This window comes from Hippoglossus hippoglossus, chromosome 19, assembly GCF_009819705.1.
Source record: "Hippoglossus hippoglossus isolate fHipHip1 chromosome 19, fHipHip1.pri, whole genome shotgun sequence".
NCBI lineage: Eukaryota > Metazoa > Chordata > Actinopteri > Pleuronectiformes > Pleuronectidae > Hippoglossus > Hippoglossus hippoglossus.
In genome coordinates, this window is record NC_047169.1 from 8346289 (window position 1) to 8367764 (window position 21476).

Here is a 21476-nt window from a genome sequence, read left to right on the forward strand (position 1 = left end):
ATTGATAGATTAATTGAAGATTTTAAGGAATAACTGATATATCACAATGATGATTAAGGGAAAAAAACAAAATGTTTGTGAACAGATGCAGCGATTGCTTCCCATCTGTACCTGCTTAAATAATATTTTAGTCTTAAAAACCTTTTAATAAAACAAGTGAATAAAATCCGCCAATGAATAAAGAATATTACAACCTGTCAAACTCATGAGTATTTTCAAGAATCTGTCATTTGAATGATAGAAGAATAATGCAGGTCAGTCACTGAACAAAAAGACTTCACAAAAAAAAAGATGAGTTCACGAGAAGAAGATTTTCTTGCAGCACACACAGTGTGAGAAATGTCGGTTCGCCAAAAGCGCCCCTCTTACCACAGTCGGGGTTGCCATGGATTCTGGTGCCCATCATCTCTCCACCATGCTGGTCCACGCACCAGCACTCCCCTCGGCTCTGGTCACACTGCACTTTCTTGTAGTAGCCGTCCTCGTCGCAGCTGGGAATGTACATCCCTGCACACGCACACACATACAAACACACACACACAGGACGAGTTAAACTTTACTGCTTTACTGCTTTGCTGTTATTTATGTGTATGGTTCCTTTTGCCCGGGGTCCCCATAGTCCCTTGAAACTCCCCCGGTCTCCAGAGATGTTCTAACACGACTCCGGCTTTGGAGCCTGTGCGGCGTCGTTGAGCTTGCTCGGTTGATACTGGAGCGTGGGGGGGTTTCTCAGGGAGCTAAACAGGGGTGTTAGCCTTGCTCTTTCCCAAAGCCAGCGCTGCCCCCTAAGCCCCCTACCCCCCCAGCCTGATTAGGGCCTAATCCCAGCCATGAGCTTGTGATCTCTTTTAATGAGCAGCTCCTTCAGCGCCTTGCCTGCCGCTCCGGGGCGCCTTGTTACATAAGCACACCCGGAGACCCCAAGTGAATTGAGGGGGAGCGGGGCCAGCTGGATGGTGCCGCTCATGGCTCACCACTCGGCGTGAAAGGATCTGGAAGGGGGGGCAGTGGTGATTTCCCATCCAACAGGTCTGTCTGTGCAAGTCGAACAATCCTCAGTCAAACACTTGTTGAACTTTGGGCACAATGAGGGAAGAATGTGTTTACCCGGCTTCTTCTTGGCCGCCTCCTGCACCTGGATCCGCTCCAGCTCGGCGAGGCATGGCGGCTCTGTGAGAATCAGATAAAAAAAGAAAAATGTGATGACAGGCAATACTTAAGACGGGTCCCCCCCCCCACCCCCCCTCAAACTTCATCTCAATCAATGCTCCTCATAATTACACTTTTTGCCTGTATTGATTTGTTTAAGAAGTCCTATATTTCATTCCCTCAGAGCCTGATCGATCGGGGAGAGCTTAGGTGAAAGAACATATGGATGTAGTCTGAGAATGACAAGGATATGAGCTGGACCTGAAGAACAAAGAGGAGACATATTGAGCTGCTGTGGAGAATTTCTGTTGTGTTTGCACAAAACTAGATGATTCATGGGGTGTTGTCAAGTCCCTGAGGCTTTGCTGTCGAGCCACAAAGGGAAGGCCTTGTTTTAATTATTTCTTTACATTCAAAATGTGTCCAAATAATGATCAGGTAACCACGGTTACTTAATACTTAATGGTGAAGTAGATACAACCAGCTAGTGATGGAGAATTGATGAGGAGGGGTCAGAGTCATCAATGGGATAATCAACGTGCAAATGAGGTTACTGCCAGAATATCCTGTATTTTAGAAAAGGTCAAATGGTGCAAATCGAGCACACGTGCACAGATAAAATAGCACCGGTTATATCAATAATTCAACATGTTGAAAAGGCTTCAGAAGAAGAGGACTTGGTTCGAGTAGTTTAACATTTTGGGAAATACACTTTCTCGATATTAAGCTGATCATTTAAGGGAAGTGCTGCTTCCCTGGTGTAATAAGAGTCAGAACAAAAGTCAGTAACTACACACCAGTCTTTTCATAACTGGTTTGCTCTGCCACTCAGCGCTGGTGAGGGATTAAACATTAAAGTCACGTCACTGCAAACCCTCTGTCTCCCTGTGATGTAACCTCGCTGTTATTTCACCCTTTTCTCGAGAACTTCACTCGAAATAGACTCCTCTCTCCCCCGGCTGCTTCTTCTACTCACTTTCTCTCCAGAAGCAGAGGCACCACTCCGCCGTGGAGACCTTCCCGTCTTTGTAGCTGTCGCAGGAGTTGAAGAAGGGTCGGATGCAGACCTCGTACTTGTCCAGGTTGATGGCGGCCAGCTCGGCCTGGTCCAGATACAGGTCGCTGTTGGTGTCCAGCCGGGAGAACATCCAGCCGATGGAGTCCTTGCAGCTGGCCACCAGGCTCTTGTCCAGCACTGCCAGACATAATTTTACTTTCTGTTTACACTACAGCTCTTTGCACGGACAATTGATTTGTATGTTGGGAGACAGCAGAGAATAAAAGCCGCTTTGAGAGTTTCTAACCTGAAGCGGTGCCAGCTCCGAGCTTGCCAGAGTTATTCCGCTTGGCGTTTCCGTGAAGGAGCTGGAACCAGTCTCTCAGGCGGTCGCCCAGGTCTGCCAGGTCCTGGCCGGTGCAGCTCTCTAAACGAACAAAAGAGGGAATCCCAACATTCAGAACCCTGGCAGACACTTAACAGCAATCTGTCTCACCTTCCCAAAAGTGCAGGCAGCCGCTCGGCACCGCTTCATATTGCTCTTACTACTGTAGCGTGAACGGAATAAAAGGGTGTGAAGCTGTTGAGGTTGTGTTTTCATGCTGCGATTTATAATTGTCTGATCTGCCAATTAAAGAAAACATTATTTTGCAATCAACCCCGCTGAAGCAAATTGCTGTTCTCCAATAAAAATCCCCTTTCAGTCTCAGGCTAAGCACTTATTCTGAGCTACAGATGAAAAACAGGGGTAACATTTCATCCTTTTGATCAATTGGCATTTTCACTTGCCAGAGAGCACAGACAATCAATAGTGTTTGGCTGCAGTGATAGATAGTGTACACTCTAAATAATTAATTACTACATGATTGAAAGAGCAGTTCAGCCACATGGGGGATATTTGGCTAACAGTAATCTCTAAAATTGGCGAGTATTGATCCCAAACATCAAGCATTGGGTTTAATAGTTGTCTCAATAAATCGGAGTCCCACCCTCTAGGGCGGCGTGCTGCGTGTGGCCCCCGGTGCATCATCACTTTTCTTTTCTTTTTTGAAACCTTGACTCATGACAGTGATGCAGACAGGGAGGCGTGAATCCCCCCAAAATTGAGACGCATGAATCTAAGAAGGTGAAGAGAGGGAACTTGCCACGTTTGGTGTCAGCGCTCGTGACGGTAATGGAGGCTGTGGCGCAGGGGCAGAAACCGGCACACATGATGTTCACTTCTTTGCCTGTGAGGCAGGCCTGCTGCTCCAGCTTACACTGTCAGCAGAGAGAGAGAAAGGGAAGGGGGGGGGGGCACAGATGCAGTTAAAATATTTATGGGGGTGACCGCAGGAAAGAGAAATTCCTCATTCGGATGAGACACTACTGCACTTAGAGGGAGGCAGCAAGAATGAGCTGTCATTTTCCGCCGTCTTCTCATGCAAGGTCAAAATTAAAAACTATACATAAATCAATAAAGGGTCCTGGCAGTGGCCGGCGTACAGTGATGCTGCTCAAGACAACGTCCGTCATTAATCACGCGGCCATGTTGAAATGGCGCTCCCGTCCTCCTGCGAGCTGTGATGAACTGCGCTGCCCACGCTGCACCCACGTATATGTCAGCGTAGCAGGAAACAGCACTTGACTGGACTCCTCTCATTATTTAAAACGATGACACGGCCACTTTCCATTTCTTTTCAAGGTTTTACGGTGCCAGGAGCCGGCAATAAAGCAAAAGAAGAATTATCTGGGCTTTCAGGTCTAAGTGCCTTCAAAGAGAGATGCCGGGGCAGAGTCTTTCCTTTTTTACCTCAGAGGCGTAGTTGTGTCCGTCAGAGCCGCACACAGGTGAGGAGGCGGCCACAGGACAGGGCTTGCAGCTGCTTTCACCGGCCTCTGCATTCCCCGACTGTTTGACTCTGAACGTGAGAGGGAGGAGAAGGGAAGTTAACATGTCAGTTCATCAACATTACAAAAAGAAAACACTCTTATTTGACCTCTACCCCAGTGATATCTAGCATTACATACAGTACATGGATATCTGGCTCTGGGATTTGTGTTGCCCCCCCCCCAACTTTCCTTCACTAGTTTTGTCTTCCAGTGTTCCTCCAACACACACAGTTGTTTTGGTGGACAGCTGTTGTAGTGAGCAGTGTTGACAGAGGCGTCCGTGGATTATCCAGAGTGACAGAAAACAGATGCCATTGACGGCATCTTCTGCTGCAGACTGAAACTTCACCGCTACCCAAACTATTCATGTCTCAATTCTTAAAAACGACAATAAACACAAGTTGTGCTGAGGTATTGAACATGCCTTCAGTTTTATTTAATACAGAGGGATCCAATTTTTGGGTAAAATCCAGCTCTTGTTCCCGTCATGTATTTACAATGATCACGTATCATAGTGACGCACTTACAGAGAATTACCAAATAAATCTGTTTCTCCCTTCAGATTAACAGAGCTTCAGCAAATGTCAGCTCATTGTTTATCCGACAAACACAGTGAAAGAGTAGAAGGTAGCCATTATGCAGAATTTAGAAGCTAACGAGGCATTGGTGGGGACCAAAACCAGAGCCGAAAGAGAGAGGATAGTGGAAAAGATTGCTAGGTGACAAGAAACATGACGCCAGATGAATGATAATGTAGCAGCGTTGCTAAGAAGGTTATAACGTTTGGATTCTGTAATCGCAAATGATTCATGCTGCAGCCGAAGAAGCCAGAAAGGCATTGATAAAAAAAAGAACTAGATTGAAGTGAGAAAATATGTGTTGTCCTTTGTGAGAATGGCTCCTTTAATATCCACCAGCTTGCTGAGGTCAAACACAGTAACGGTTACAAATCTCCTCTAACAGGATGTTTTTATTGCGACTCATTTGTATCGCTCTCCTGCAAACTGCAGCATCGCTACAACTACACCAGATACTCATAATCTCCCCGTTAATATTTGGACGACGCCGCTTCATAAAACGTCCCTCTGCTTGCTCTCCTCTCACACAGTGATTGACTCCACGTGCAGTGTGCACACGCATCAGGGCTCTCCGCAGCACGACTTCTGAGGCAGGCTACTTAACGATGCCGGGATGGTTTAGTGTGGTTGCGTTCGTGCTTATCACCCATTATTTCGACACAGTCCCTCTCATCTCTGGAGTGACTCTGTAAATGAAGCACTTTATTGAAAAAGATAAATGCCTGCCGCTGCCGATAGACTTTGCAGGTAGTAATAATTCACTCCATTAGTTCTTTTCAGGCGGCAACCCTGCTCATTTGTTTTGCAGTCAAAGTGGAATTGATGGCAATGAAGGGACAGATAAATGCTTTTTCACTGGGGTTCACTAGAGAAAGGCAAAGTGTTTTTGTCTCTGAAATTCTTATACAAACCCAGGTATTCAACTGTGTTAAAGAGTTTTCTGTATGATTTAAACCTCGCTCCTCTGCTTCTTGTGCCACTGATTAGTCTGTAAAATGGTTTCTAAAGCTCAACACTGACTGTTATTTGCCACACAAGGGAAGTCAAGTACGTAGAATTCAGTGTTCATGTGGCGTGAGACGTACAATCACTGTTGCTAGGTGACGGCCAATAAAATAAAAACAAAATTTTTTTATTTTAAAAAGCTTTTGTGTTTTCTCTATTTCACTGTCATGTCAGGGTCAAAAAATGGCTTGATAATTAAAAGTATTCATAAAAACACTTTAAAAGTTACTTCAATGGGCAAGAACTTCTTTAAACATCGACACACAGTATATGTCACAGTACTAGAACTGTCACCACAGAATGCTGTATTTTGAAATTAATATATTTTTACTCCGATGCCGACCTACACGTCTGAAATAAAGCTTAACTATCCAACTAACTTTAGAAGATGAAATGAAAACAACAGTAAGATAACTAGCGTGTCTGTAGGGCTGCACCACAGGCTCAATATAAAGATGGACGACATCACAGCTTCCCAAATATGAAGCCAAATCATCTGGACCGCCCCCTGGTGGCTGCAGTATAGATCATAAACCCCGCCTCCTTCAAGTTAGCAGACAGGGCTGTCACATTTTATTCAAACTTTTTATTCGTATGTGGAGGAAAATATTTTTTATCCGAACTGTAGACACGTCCATCTTTATATACAGTCTACGACAACATAAATAAAACAATGTTATAGCTGAGGAAAGTTTTGTACTGTGTGTTTCCAACATAATAATCTGGTGCTGTTATGCTTTTGCAGATGTACATTTTTATTCTGGCTCGACTGTGAGTTCACAATCCATGTAGCTTTAAATAATTAAACTAATCGTGCCTTCTTTCATTATTAATGCTGAGCCAAAGGAGTTCATGATACATCATGCATTAGTTCATGATGAGTCATGTATTAGTTGTGCATTAATTAAACATAAGTTATTTGCACTTGATATCAAGTGTTACCCCATAAAAACTGGCACATATCTTTACTGTTTCTGATAGAAGCAGCTGTAATCAACATAAACTAAATTTATGAGAAAATAAATACCAGATTTTTATTTCTTAATCACTAGTGAATAATTAATGTAAATATTAATGGAATGAAATACCACTAAACTGAAATATTTAACTCTGGAAACAGTTTGTATGCATTCAAGTGGTTTGAGTTCAAATCATATTGAAATTGATATGTTCGCTTTTCAAATAGAAATTTAGATAGAAAACGCAAAATTAAAAATGAATAATAAAAAAATTATTTTCAAATTGCTCAAATTCAATGGGCTATTTTTGGATCAGGTTAAAACAAATCACGTTTCCTTATTTTCCTTGGTCCAATTCATACACTGAAATTAAAATATATGACTCAGCCAAGTATTTCAGCGTTATAAAACAAGTATTCAGTCGTGATAAAGGTTCAAATTTAGATATTCAGTTGACATATCTGATGTCCGAGTTGCCTCCATAACTGTCCATGTTCAGTTTCACCACCTTCCATCCACTCATTAGTCACTGCTGTGGGTGTGGGTGCTGCAGTGACTTCACTTCGGACTCGTGACTCTCTCTCTGTCTCTGAGTCGAATCAATACATCTCCACCCAGATGCTGACACGCAGCGAAACGGCTGTCGACACCATAACACGTCGGATAACCACATCAACACGTCTCGGGGAAACCGGCCTCCACCAACCTGTGCTCGAGCTTCTTGCGATTGACACACATGGCCCTCTGGTAGCCCTGAGCGACGCACATCTTATGGCGGCTGCACTTCACATTCTGGCACGGGTCCTTGGTGATGTCCATGGCTGCGAACACAAAAACAACAACACTGAACATCCAGAGGTGTCAAACACAGCTGAGGTGTTTTGTTTTCACCACCAGGGGAAAAAAACTCATCCTACGTTTGTTTTTTTTATTCATCTTTTGACCAAAAAAAACAAAAGAAAGCCATTTTATGTGCTGTATGATCAAGTTTAAATGATCTTTCCTCTTCACGCGATTGTCTTTTTTGCCGAAGACGTATGCAATAAAGATCATGTAACGTGCGAAGAAAAATCTTCTGGCAGTGTGCACAAATGAGCCCATTGATTTTATAGTCAGCACTGCTGAAAACATGGACGCCTAGCTGTCATTAGCGAGGCAACCCATCGTCAATAGCACCGCCTGCAGTCTCCGGCGGCTGTCTCTGATTGCGAGAGAAACCTGACAGCACTGACTGAGCGTCTCTTTCTCTCGGCCTGTCACATCTCACTTCCCCCACGTCAACTTATCACTATCTCTCCCCAGTTTGCCTTTTCTCTCGCTCTCTCTCTCTCTCACACACACATGCTCCATCTTTATCTCCCAGTTTCCCTTTCTTTCTCTCCTCTTCCCTCCTCTGCTTCCCTCCCTCCCTCCCTTCTTCCCTCTGCTGCATCTCTTTGGAGAGTTGAATGGTTCAATGCTAGCCTCTTTCTTTTTTCTTTTTTTTTCACTGATAGACTGAGATGGAAATAGCACTGTGTCCTTCACCCTCCCTGCTCTGTGGTCAATGCCGCCCGAAACTGGATGCCACGCTCGCCCGGCCCCATTCACCACCACCGTCGGAGACCGAGGCCTCGCAGACTCTCGGATAAATTTAAGAGTGAGTGGCAGGCGGCGGTCGGCGAGAGAAATTTAAGCAGTGAAACCCTGAGTCAGCTCCGAGCAGCTGCTTTGTAGTCGACACAGTCAACAGACGAGGTGGCTGCCAGCCAAATCCCTGGGAATCCAGCGACGAGGTGATACTTTGATGCTGCGGGAGGGAGGTAGGAGGGAACAGTGGACTTTCATGGAATCAGTGGATGACAAGGTAACTCTGAGGGATTCCAAAAATACTGGTAGGAGGCTCTGTGCCTGTGGAGCTTTTGTAGCATAAGAGAAGAAGACTAGGTATGAAACTAAGCTGTCGACTTGAGTTTACAAAGAGCCAAAGTACTGCAGCACTTCCCAGCTGGCTTGAGTTCCAGGAGCCAGAGTTGCACAATGTACGATTTATTATAGAGGTAACAAATTTGTCCTTCAGGACAGCAGGTATCTCTTTGCCCCGTTTAAACAAGGTTCTGAAATATCTATAGACTAGTGTTAAGTTATGTAGTGTTGTTCGCAAAACTTCAGGGAAGTAAACTTGAGGAAGTATGCAATCTAGTTATTATATGGATTTTTGCTGGGAAATTGCCACCACATATGCACACTAAGAAAACTAGAAATCAGCTTGATGGTAAATGATGTACTATGACTATTGTGTGCAATGAAACAAAAAAAAATCAGCTTTTCTATATCTTAATACTTTTTGAGCAACATTTGATGTTTGATGTTTTTCCTCTTCAACCTTTTCCATCAGTTCAGCCCTGCAATTATCTCAGAAGTACTAAAATTACACACATGACGCACAACTTTAATGTCATAAAGTAGATAAATGTGTCCTCTCTCACCTCACGTTGCAACTGGACTTTTAGCTTTTGAATAAATTGCTCAAAACTCTGAAACCACCATTTTCCCGGACAGCCACTGCCTGCAGAGCGGACTTACAAACAAATCCACCAAAAAAAGAAGAGCAGAGCAGCTTGTAGCGTGGGCACACAGATAACATCCGTGGGATCAAACAATGTATTAGAAGAGGCAACCTGCTGCTGCTGCTGCTGCTGCACAACTGCAAACGCTCATAAAAGAACATTTAGATGTTTGGAATGCTACGTGACTGAATCACAGACTGAGGTGCATCACAAATGGCGCAGACACACTACCTCAAAACCTTCTTTACATTGTTTATTTTCATTTGGTTACAAACGCAGCCAAGGAACAATGGAACGGCTTTTGAAGTAATTCTACACTACACATGTTTTAGAGGGAGGAAAATATAATGAGGGTAAGGCACGGGGGTCTGGTTTCACAGGGAGATGGTTGTTGGTTTGAATCCTGGTTCAAAAAAAGAAAAGAAAAAGAAATTGGCTTTGTACAAATCTGTGAATTTGAAATCTACTCCTCAGAGGGGAAGAGACTCGTAGCATTTAGCCTGAGCAGAGGAGCTCAGAGAACTGGATCCTGGCAGTGGTGGTCGCCCATAAAGTCCAAACAGTCATTCCATATAAAACATTTTGTGACCACTTGACTTTTATTCACTTCATCTGCTACAACACCTATTCCGCCCCGGCCGTGATTTAACCCCACAGGCCGAACGATATATATCCAGACTACGACATAGGACGACACATTTGTCTCCTACTTCCCCTTATTTAAAAATAAAGATACAACCTTCCACGACTGTTGCAGAACATATAATTTTGACTATTTCTTTTACAGCAAAGAAAGTCGTCTCATATCTCCTGAACGCCTCAGCGGATCACATCACTTCTCATCACTCAGGTTTTCCTCAGGTGGTGGAGGAGGATGGTGCTTTTGTTGAAACAGGTTCCAGTCACGGACCATAAACTTTTATGGAGGCAGAGAACCAAACTCCATGTTTTTTTTTTCTTCTTTCCTTTTTAGTAGTGTAATATACCGTGAACCATTCCCACTTCAATGTAAGGGATTTGATTATTTCTTGACCAGTGAGCAGCTGCTGTGTACCTGCCCTCCACTCACAAAAAGAGGCAGCTACAGGCTGTGCTGTGAGCCGTGCTGTGAGCCAGCATGAAGAATCAAATACAACCAGAAAACAACTCAGAAAGCAAACCTCCACCGAGGCTCTGTAACCAGCTCCGTCCTGTTTGCATAACAAAACGTTTTTTGAACCTGCATCCGAATCAAGATTAAAATACGTAGCGATCAAGAATCTCACAGCCGAGGATTATTTTTTGAAGTAATTCCTGCTGGGAATTATACAGCTTGAATTGTGCAAAATTTCAATGGATGAACTCACGACTACTTAATCTTAAATTTAATCCCAATGCCATTGTGCCACCTACAGTTGAAATGCCCTTTTGCCGGATAACTGTGCATATGTCTAAATCTAGAAGCTAATCACTAAGCTGGATACCAAGATATTGTGGAACGTGAACACTATTTGTAGGAGGATGGTGTTCTTGAATCCACAATAATCGGCACATAGTGGCTTAAAAGAATGAGGCCAAATGCGTCCCAGAGCACCTCTGAGTGATCAAATCTCAAATTCCTCAACGTGTCTTGGTGCGTTCATGCCAGTGACTGTATATAAAGATGAATATCAATACAAATGTTGTCATCTAGAAGACCTCTTTTGGAGCCAGAGTCTTCACAGTAGCGACTGGGTAAGGAAGGTGCTGTTTCTATGTCCAACTAATGCTTTACATGAGCTTGACCAATCATGAGTCAGTCCAATCAGCTATGAACGCTGGAATGAACAAGAACTACCCAAAAATGACCAATACCATCTTTGAGAAAAATGTACTTTGACTTTTGAGTTAATGTCCCACCCGCTAACATGGAGGAGGCAGGGACTATGACCTATACTGCAACCAGCCACCAGGAGGCTTCACTTTTGGGGGGGATGCCAGATTAGTTTGAGTAACTAACAACGTTTTATATTATACTGTATGTTCCCATAGAAACACAGCTTGGTGTTCCTATCATGGCGTCACATGGCGATGTGCAGCTCTCCCCCTGCTGCTCTGCTCAGCATATATGAGAACTTTAACCGCCTCCAAGCAGCGGCGTTAAAAACCCAGCACATCCCTTACATCCAGAAGAATTCTTGCACAACACCTACATCTTGAAAATAAAATCCAAACACAGCAGTTAATTTGCATGAAAGATCAAGTGTGGGTTTTTTTCTGCCTCCACTGCTCCCCTGGTTGTTGTTTGCATCACGCTGCATTTAGATTTCAGTGCAGGACCAGGACCTGAAAGAGCCATTATGGGTTTTAAATTCTCCTGTAATCATATCATTATTTTCACTATTATTATTATTTATTATTAACACTGCCCTCGCAGTATGACGCCTTGCAGTTGGACAGCATCGCCCATCCAAACCTCTCATCAACCATTTGTCTTACATTCAAGCTGTCAGAGCGTGTTTTTTAATAAGATGTTTTTAGTGGGTCCTGCACACGGAAGTCTGCAAAAGACCTGTTAATGAGCTGCCAAGAAGTAGCAGCACGCATCTGAAACTGAAACTGCTCTGACAGATAATAAAAGCCTGAGAGAGATGAGCCCATCTGACAGCTTTGAGTAAATTAGTTTCAACTGGATTTGCCGTTACTGTCATGTTAGAAGACCCTTTAACACCCTTTGACTTAATTGGCTGCTGCTTCTTGAAAGCAGTTTCTTTCATTCAACTGGGATGGAGATAAAAAAATAATTTACTGATAATTAGAGAGGATACAACCCACACGTCCACCTCTAATTATCATGTTCGAGTCATTTCCTGAAGTTGTACAAATGGACGCGTGATCATAGTCGCTTGTTTTTCCTCTAAGCACAAAAGAAGTCTAATTAATCAGCAGAAATAAAGCTTGTCAAGGTCAAATATAACAGCTCCTGTTAAGCCCGAGCAGCGGACACCCTACTGTTCTGACACGTCCCTCAAACGCTCATTTAAAGAAAGACCTTGAGTTGTCTGAAGCCTCCGGTCGGGTCTTTTTGTTCTTTCCGGGGCGTGCAGGTACACCCGGCCGGAGTCTCTGCCGTCATGTCGAATTTGCAACGAAGACGACCTTGATCAATTAGGTTTTGCGGAATTAGTCCCACTGGGAGCAGCGATGGGGATTGAAATCAATGGTATTTAAATGAGCGTCGCCCACGCGGCAGCGGGCGAGGTGTTTTCTGGAGATTACATTAGTTATTCCCCCTGTTGTAAGAACAGATGACTTGGATAATGTGCGGAGCCGCTTCCTCTCACATCTTTTCTCTTTTGAGGCAAGTCCTCAATGATTTTTAAGTGAGGCTGTGTGGGCGGGGGGGGGGAACACACCGGCAGCCCTGCGGGTCTGTTAGATTGGCTGCCACAGGTATGAGCAGTATCTTTATAACATGTGGAATGATTCACACTTCACTTCTTCACCTCCGCAACTGAAGTGTTAGCCTTATATCCACAGATGAGTTCAACCAGAGCTTATAGCCACTGCTGCATGTAAAGCTGCACGAACTAGGCAAGGCATTTATGATTATTAAATATCATTGAATATTACCAATTGATATTGGAAGGTTGACCAATCACAGCAGAGTAGGCCACCCAGAGCAGACTGGGCTTTCAAGGGACAGGAGTTAAAAACAAGTGTTTCAGACACAGGCTGAAAAGAGGAGCTGCAGCAATGAACAGTATGAAAGTGATGCATATTCTGAACATCAGGTCACGTAAAGCTTTTCAAGAAATAAACCAAATTATGAACTTGACTTTGAGAATAATATGTCTCCCTTAAATTGAGACTTGTTGTGTTTGTAATAACGACAGCTCTTCTGGTTCGGGGATCAGGGATCATGAGGAATAGCCAGTGTTCAGCTGTGTCTCAGTTCAGTGAGAGGGACTCCACAGTGGGAGCTCTGGTCAGGTGATTGATCAGCCTTGTTCTCTGTGCATGAAAACTGCTCGGACTCAGAGGTGAGCAGAATTAATCACAACCTGTGGCTGCAGGAGCCGTTGGTTGCTCAGCAAAACAGTTAATGTACACAAACAGGTACATCTGACTGAAAGGGTTCAGCATGTTCACAGCTGCTTTTGCAAAAGTCAGATTTTCTTTCTGTGGACTAGGAGCAGACCCCCTTCGAGGTAAATGGAGCCTGGTGGGAGTTCTGAGCAGAGCCCTCAGCAACAAAGGCAATTATAGCAGGCTTTTCAAACTAATGGATGTGACTGAAGACTCGGCCTCTCCTTCCCTGAATCATAACCGTTTCTCACCCTCAAAAAGATCTGACACCTCGGCCCTGTGCTCCCCACGAGCAGCACGGGCTCAGACAACAACTTCAGACAACTGCAATTAAAAGAGCCATTCACTCCCTTAATATATGCACCGTGTTATTCCACTGTCTGGAGCTGCATGCAGACGGCTCTCAGCACTGATAATATCTGATACATCTATTGTTCCTACAGTGGAAAGCACCATTAAAGGAAAGTTATTTCAATATTGAAAGTCTTTGCAAACCAACTTTGCATAAAGTGCAGTCGCACAAATAAGAAGAAAAAACACACCAAAGTTCAAATGAAACCCCACAAATGCATCATCACGCCCGCGGGAAAATCTTAATCTCATCCCATAAAAAAAAAAATTCTCACTTACTTTCATCAGAACCCGTGCTCTCCTCCGTGGTTTTGATGTAGTCATCCTGGAAAAGAAATACATTTGCATTAATTAATTTAATAATTCATGTTAGGCATCACTGTGGAGGAAGTGCACTCCTTCTCACACGTAATGATTTTTCAGTCATTAAGGGAATATTTCAGTTAAGCATAAATAATAAAGGAAAATAACAGATATTAAGAAATTTACCGAAACTTTGCTGCGAATGACAGTTTCAATGTGAAAACACCTGAAAGTCTGAACCAAGGTTTGTGTCTTTGTTTCATGTTTATTTGATGCGGTTTTGGTTTCACATCTCAACTTAGGGAGTGAACTAACAAACTTTGTATGACATACGTGTTTCCTGTCGTCATCACCTACAGGGGCTGCATCTATCTGTACTTGACATTGACTGGTTTATAGACGAGCGTGTGTCTGACGTCAGCGTCTTTGCAATTTAGTTTCATTGCCGTTGTAATATTGTATTTATGTATGGTTTTACTACAACAATCACCAACAAAGTACTCTATGCTAGTTCAAAGACAACAAATCAACATCTGTTGCCTGTATCCAGTCTTTATGCTAAGCTAAGCTAACCAGCTGCTGGCTCCAGTAATATATTTAGCCTACAGACATTACGAGTGGTATCAATCTTTTTATTTCACTCAACAACAGTATTTCCCAAAATGTTAAATTATTCCTTTATATGTTTCTTTATGGACATAAAATGATCACGCTTCTTTAATAAACCATTTTAAACATTTTTGTTTTCAGCAGAGATACATTTGAGACCAAGGATTACGTTGTTCACCAAACAAGCTCATGTTCCACTTATTAGCTTGTTCTAGAGCGTTCCACCTTATCACAAGGTCTTCGTCAGCCAGTTAATTCAGAATGATGAAGAGCGTGGATATCTACAGCTCTTCTAAAACTCAAACTGCAGGTAAAGAAAATGTCAAACAGTCAAAAGCATGAGAACAAGTGAGTGAGAGAACTTTGAGTTTAGATTGTTTTGTTCAAAGATTTTTTCCAAGGTCAAAATGAAACTGTCAAACTTAACAATATTAACTTGTTGACATTAACTTGTTTTTGCACGACTCTTGAAGTTCTTTGTGCAAACATAATTATAATATTTATTTTGTATTATTACTGTGGTTGTTGTTGTTATGAATGCACATTCTAACATTAAGTAAACGACCACAGCAAGACTCTGAAAGCTTTAATGTATCTCATAAAAGGACTGGGACTATCTTAGCTCACGCACTGTTGCAGGGGGAATATTTGCAAACTAACTCTGGTTTTTAAGATTGGGTCCCTGGCGGCGCTGCGCTGCAACGATAATAAAAATTCAGCGTCCCCCCACGCCGTATCCATTTTGACCCACTTCTCTCTGTCAGGACGGAGAGGATCAACTATAAAGCGGTTACTAGTCGGCGCGAGGCCCGGAGAGGACCCGGAGGATCAGGTCTGTTCAGTTGAGCTCGGTCTTATGTTGCTGAGGGGACACAGAGACAGAAGTCTCGAGTCCAAGTGAAGAGGCGTCTTAAATACTGTGCACGGGGTGAGGAGTTAAAGGGGTAGTTTCAGTGTTGATGCCTGTTTTTTCTGCATGGAATTAATAGTTGACTGTCAAAAAAGACGAACGTGCTTCCACGGATGAACCATATTATTTTATTCTTATTGATGTTACTACTTATTTTCTAGGAAGCTGTTATTTCTGTTTTATTTGTTATTGTTTCTTGTTTATTTGTTTTTACATTGCAACGCTGAGCTTTTTGTCCAAGATAAAGTTCCTCCTTTGGAAGCAGTGATGTTGTGTTGTTGTGTAATTTTTTGTTCCGCAGGCAGGATGAGCTCCTACTCATCAGGCAGGTGACACCTACAGCCGGAGAAGAGATGTAAAGGGAGAAGACAGACAGGGCTTTGTAAACAACAAAAGAGACACTAACCTCGACTTCCTGTGGCAATGACAAGCAGCGGCGGGGGAGGAAGAAAGGGAGAGCCATTGTTAGAGGTGAAGAAAAAACTGTTTTCATTCCATTCAGCATGCAATCAGTGGGTAGGTTTATTACACTTATGGCAGCAGTGAAACTGTCAGCCCTTAATGCTCACTGATTGCAAATACATGCCTTAGTCTCGCTCGTCTCGCGGGACAACACAAGACATTCACAGAGGATTATGAGCGCCTATTAACCGAGGATGATCAGCTGCCACTTCTGTGAGCTGGCAGGGGTCCCGATCACTGAGGACTCATTCTCTGGCTCCGTTTACAAGCGAGTATGAAACGCCAGCCTCCCACCGGCTCAGAAGTTTGTGGATGAGCCACGACACACGGCGTCGGCCTCGGGGGCGAAAGGAGAGAGGGAAATCGGTGGGAATCTTTAAAGTCGGTGGGCGGATGGGATTCTGATGTTTTTTTTATAGATACAGCAGCAGACATATAGAGCACATTCACTAAGCGCAGCATTGACAACACAGACAGATATAGCTCCCGTAAAATACAACCTTGGGTTAACAGGGGAGCGACTACTTTCCTTTCATTCCATTCCACCATCTTGGCTCAGGTCCAAGGGCATTACACATCAATACCCACCACAGCCACTCCCCGTGTGCGCCATCATTCAGCGCTCCGGTGTGTTTGAGAGAAATATAGCACTGCATGGTTTATTTCAGCAACTCAACCCAGTAAATAAACCTAATTCACACACACACACACACACACACACACACACACACACACACACACACACACACACACACACACAGCCTTACCTGTCTACTTAACAGTGCTGTGACAGCAGCTTAATATATCACTATGAACAATTTACAGGCCACACAAGGACAAGTCAAAAAGCCAGCGGATGGCTTTAAAAGGCTGAGGCAAGCTGAGCCGCCGCAGCTCTCCAGCTTTCAACCTCTGAGACTGTTTCTTAGAGGGAAAATATATTTCTCTCCGCAGCAGTGAAAACATCCAGGTGCTACACACACACGAGGGGCAGCATCACTGTTTGTTATCTTCGGAAAATCTTCCCAAACGGCCGCGTGTCAGCCGTGACTGATGCGAGGGGGAGAAAAATAAACTTTAAACATGTCATATGAAATGTGAGCACCCCACTGCTAAGTTAAATTACTTTTTCTCCTCTGATCTGCATCTTTTCACGGCGTTTTAAAGGTTGCGGCCGTAACACTGAGCTCTCGGGGTGACGCCGCAGTGCACAGGGAGTCGGGATAATTGCTAAAGCCCTTAAATCAAGTGAAGAATCTGTGTTTGCAAACGCTTGGGGGGAAAAATGTCATAACACCCTCCCTCGTCATCGGAGACACAAAGATGGCATGTCACACGTCAGATGTACCGATTAATTATTTAATTATTCGCATTGCCCCCTCAATTACCCAGCTCACATTGCTGCGGGGACCGAAGGGAGCCCTACAGCGTGTCCTAAAGGCTGGAGTGCTTATCTTCTCCCGGCAGCAGTGTGACAGCAAGGACACCAGGCGGAGGCTGCGTTTAGTCCTTCACCAAGGTTGAGAACTAATGCTGTCCCACTGAATCCCGGCCAGGCTCCACAGCAAGCCCAGACACGAGGGTGGGAGGCAGGAGGGAAAAGATCAGGGGGCAAAGAGGGTACGATATTCATGGTGGAGGTCCCCAGAGTTATGTGATTCATATCACACACCACCTCTTCTGCCATTTGTCAACAAGGCTGTAATGCAGCCGGTGTAAAACAGAGCCGGGAGGCTAATGGAGCTTGACTATCCAGATGCTGCGACTGCTCCTCCCGGACCAGCTCGCCGGTATTAGGCAGACAGCATTTGGCCACAAGCCTGAGTGCGCTCCTCTGAGTTAACGTCTATCTCACCTCGACTGAACCCTGTCTGCTGGCGACATAAATACCCCTGATAGCCATGAACCACCGAACCCCAACGCCACGCGTCCTCCTGAGTGACACCAAAATGTTCATACACATCCCCGCTCTGCACGAAAACCACAAGGGGGAGCCGAACTTTTGACTCGTACACCATTTAAGAACATGTTTATTTCATAGCGAGGAAGTAGGTAGGTATATAGTTTGTGTTTATGAGCTAGCATTAATGGCTAGAACTGGTCGGATACATAATGTGTATATAAAGATCGACAACATGACTCCCCAAAGTGAAGCCAAAGTGCCTTGATCGCCCCCTGGTGGCTTCCTGCAGTATAGGTCATAAATCCCACCTCCTCCATGTTAGTTGATGGTTCGCTACTGGCTCCAAAGGCGCAGGAATGGCAGAAATTGTATCATGGATATTTTGGCTTCCTTTCTGGATAGTGGGAGGAAGTGGAAAAACCTCGTCCACTATGACTGGACCTCAGAAACAAATATGAAAGTAAACCTTAGTAAGGTCTTAGCATCCATATCGAGGGCATAAATATGTCAATTCTACAAAATGTGTGCCTCCTAGAATAGCTGCTAAGGGGCATCTAGAAAAGATTAGAAAGAGCTTGTGTTGAGGGGGAAATAAAAAAAGTGCAGACAAAAAGAAAAGAGGATTTGCCAGAAGGTGTTGGAAGGTGTCTGTGGAAATGTCAGAAACTCCCTCCAGACAGCTACAGCAAAGCTGAGAGGCCGAGGAAATCATGGAGTTTTATTTTGACGGACAAACAACCACTAAACCACTCTCCCACGTTTGGATACATACATCATTTCTCCTCTGAAGTGCAGCTCTCATATCTGCCCATACATCTTATTAAACACCATGAACAATGTTTTTATTTCTACTGAAATTAAGAACGTGAACATGTTTCAAAATCAAGTTACAAACATTGATTAAATATCTTCATTGGATTAGTATCAGTAATGGCAGCTGCTGTGTAATTTGTATGTGAAAAGGTAGTGTTGAGCCAGCTGTAATGTTTGCTCATGTTTCCCCACCGCTCAAGTGTTAGAGGTCAAATGCAATTCACAAGAGACGCCCTGTATCCTTGGAGCGTCTGATGCGGAATACAAACTAAGCAGTGATCTGGAGTGGATTCAAAATTCAAAATTCTAAAAACAGGAAGAAACGTTGGAGAGAAGCTTGCATGCTTTTGGGTGTTCAAATCCAGAGGTGCTGGAGCACAACGGCACCTCGGCTCGACGGAGAAAACGCTCACGGGGTAAAAGAAATGTCACAGTGAGAATCTGCATCTTCTCCTCGCCCTGCTGCAACGATCCGTCACGTGCATGCCGCCCGCTCGCTTCATCACTGCAGCTCATCTGTCCCTGTAACGTGACAGGGTCAGATACAGTCTGCGTGCAGAGGGACACTTACATCCTCGACACACACGCTGATATACACAACCAACGCGAAAGCAGATGTCACCTCCACACACACTATCATCTCATCTACAGCTTGAAAGGAAGATGAGCTCCTCTCTGACCACAGGACAGCATATTTCCTGGTCTGATTCAGAAATATCATATTCTGTTGTTGACTGATTCCTTAGCTCTGTATCTAAACACCCTGTTCCATCCTTGAAGGAACAATTAGACAATTTTCCAGAGAAGTAGGCCAAACCAAAATTGTGTCGCCAGTTTGTCCCGCTCTTCCTGTTGCTTCGTTAGCTAATTGAGTGGCTGCACAGAAGCCCATTAGCTTTGTTACCTTTGCAATGAATCCTAGGATAAGTTGGCCCAAGAGAGATCCACCTGTTGGATCCTTCGTTGCTCTCAAATGAAAGGACGCATTTGTCGGCCCCATTTGAAGGAGCCTTTCAATAGTCGCGCCACTTCAACCCAATCAGTCCACAAATGCAACCTCCAAAGGATGCGGCTCCTGAATTGAGATACAGCTAAAGACTGTATATGAGGGGAAACAGCTAGTGTGGCTCTGTTCAAAGGTAAAGTATTGGTGGCGCAAAATGCCAGGGGGGCCCCACAAGATTAGGGATGGTACCAAAACCCGACTGTGAAATTATTGGTTCTGTTGTCAGAAAATTAAGTAAATACATTTCCTATTTATTAATGCTCCATAGACGTTATCGTGCACATTTCATCTCAATAACATCAAGACTTTGATCTACGCTGCATCTTGTATCTCTCCTAATCCAGACGAGAGCTCTCTCTCGGACTCACCTGAGTCTCACCTGAGGCTCCAGCATTGCCCTGGTTTCTCCCTCTCTACTGTCTATCATGTTACAGCTCAACTGTATAATTTAAGACTAACGTGTGAAAACAACAAAGAAAAAGAAGAAAAGAAAATGATTGAGCGTATTTCCCCAAATGTCAACCTCGTTCCTTTTTATGTCTGGCAGATTTAAGTGATATTTGGTGGAATATCAGTTCAGGCCACCAGACAAACAAGTATTGTAATTAGTTTTTTTGACGTGCATCCAGATCTGATGGCAGCAGCATGTGGCACTTTATGACAATTTGATGTTTGTAGAAACTGCTCCGTGTAGAAGCTAATTTCTTTTTCCCCTAAATTCTTTGGTTTCAGATGAATCCATCCAGCTGCGTAAATTTCTACTTAACATATTTTCTGTCTTTTCATTTCGTGCTAAAGATTGTTTTTCATTAATCCTCCTGCACGACAGATTTCACCCAATCTTTTTTCAAACTCCTTCCATCACACAACTGGATGATAAAACATGGTGAGCTGTTTTCCACAAATTGGCTTTCAAACTTGTATGGCCTACATAAACTTAATAAAATATTATGATATATGTGTAAGGACAGAAGGAACTGTCATTTCTTTACTAAAAGAATAATTTGAAGAGTGGAATGATGGGGTTTGGTATCATGTGTTTCTTTTGGGTGGAGAACGCACCACAAGCACTCAGACTAGTTTAAAATGAGCTGGTACAATGTGATGGCAGTAATCATGATTCCTCCTCAGATAAGATCTATTTCTTTGAAAGGCTCCTCATCAGCATGTTTATCCCTTTTTTTATTCAGATGCAGATTTTTTGACGGATTAATAAACAGTGCCAACAGCAAACTAGGGATCGAAAACGCCTTCAAAAACATTGAACTCACACAGACACACTCATCTCAAGAGCTGCAGTTTCTTGAAATCCCTCTAAGTCGAGGCTACGGCTACGTGCCTCCTCCTCCGCGCTCGTCCTTATTGATATGCTGAAGACGATATTTGCAGTAAAGACCCAACTTAAGCAGCGGGACATGAGTTAGAGGTTAAATGATGATCTGGACATTTTGCATTTCCTCCGGTCGTCATTTAATCAGCCTCACGAAAGTCATTTACTCAGGCAGTGACTGGATAAACACAGGCTGATGGATGGACCGGTGAACCGGGTCATGTCTGTAATGAACGGAGACCTGCATGTGAGAGGCTCTCCTCAGCTGATGGCTCCGCTCTGGGGCCGGGGCCCTGTCATCCTATCAGATCACCGAGGTGTATCTGCCCATCTTCCTGGGAGGACATTGTCAGCTCACCGTTCCCCCGGCCATCATTTGCACAGTAATGCGCTCTGCTTGATTAATGTAGCCGAATTAGCGGCGTCTCCCTGCTTTAAAATCGCTGCAAAAGGGCACGCGGGCGGAGGCGGTCGTGAATCTACATTCCACCCTCTGTCTCCCTGTAGTTACCAGGGAGCAGCGGGAGTGCATCTCACCGTTGCCGGGTCATTATGGCGCCCCGGTACAGCATGCTGGGGCCTGAGTGGTGGAGGTAATGTCTCGCTCTGTTTGTACCCCGCTGCCTTTGAAAA

General features: G+C 44.0%; 1 protein-coding gene across 1 annotated transcript in view; it reads right to left on the reverse strand.

Annotated features, from left to right (window-relative positions):
- LOC117752902 (testican-2-like) overlaps nt 1–21476 on the reverse strand; it is a 36502-nt gene that overhangs the window by 1918 nt on the left and 13108 nt on the right. The window contains exons 2-10 of the mRNA XM_034570633.1: nt 15736–15744; nt 13787–13832; nt 7267–7381; nt 3939–4047; nt 3292–3406; nt 2454–2573; nt 2126–2344; nt 1108–1170; nt 370–507 (exon numbers count right to left, since the gene is read on the reverse strand). Coding sequence (XP_034426524.1) covers nt 370–507; nt 1108–1170; nt 2126–2344; nt 2454–2573; nt 3292–3406; nt 3939–4047; nt 7267–7381; nt 13787–13832; nt 15736–15744 — 934 coding nt within the window. The remainder of the gene's footprint in view (nt 1–369; nt 508–1107; nt 1171–2125; nt 2345–2453; nt 2574–3291; nt 3407–3938; nt 4048–7266; nt 7382–13786; nt 13833–15735; nt 15745–21476) is intronic.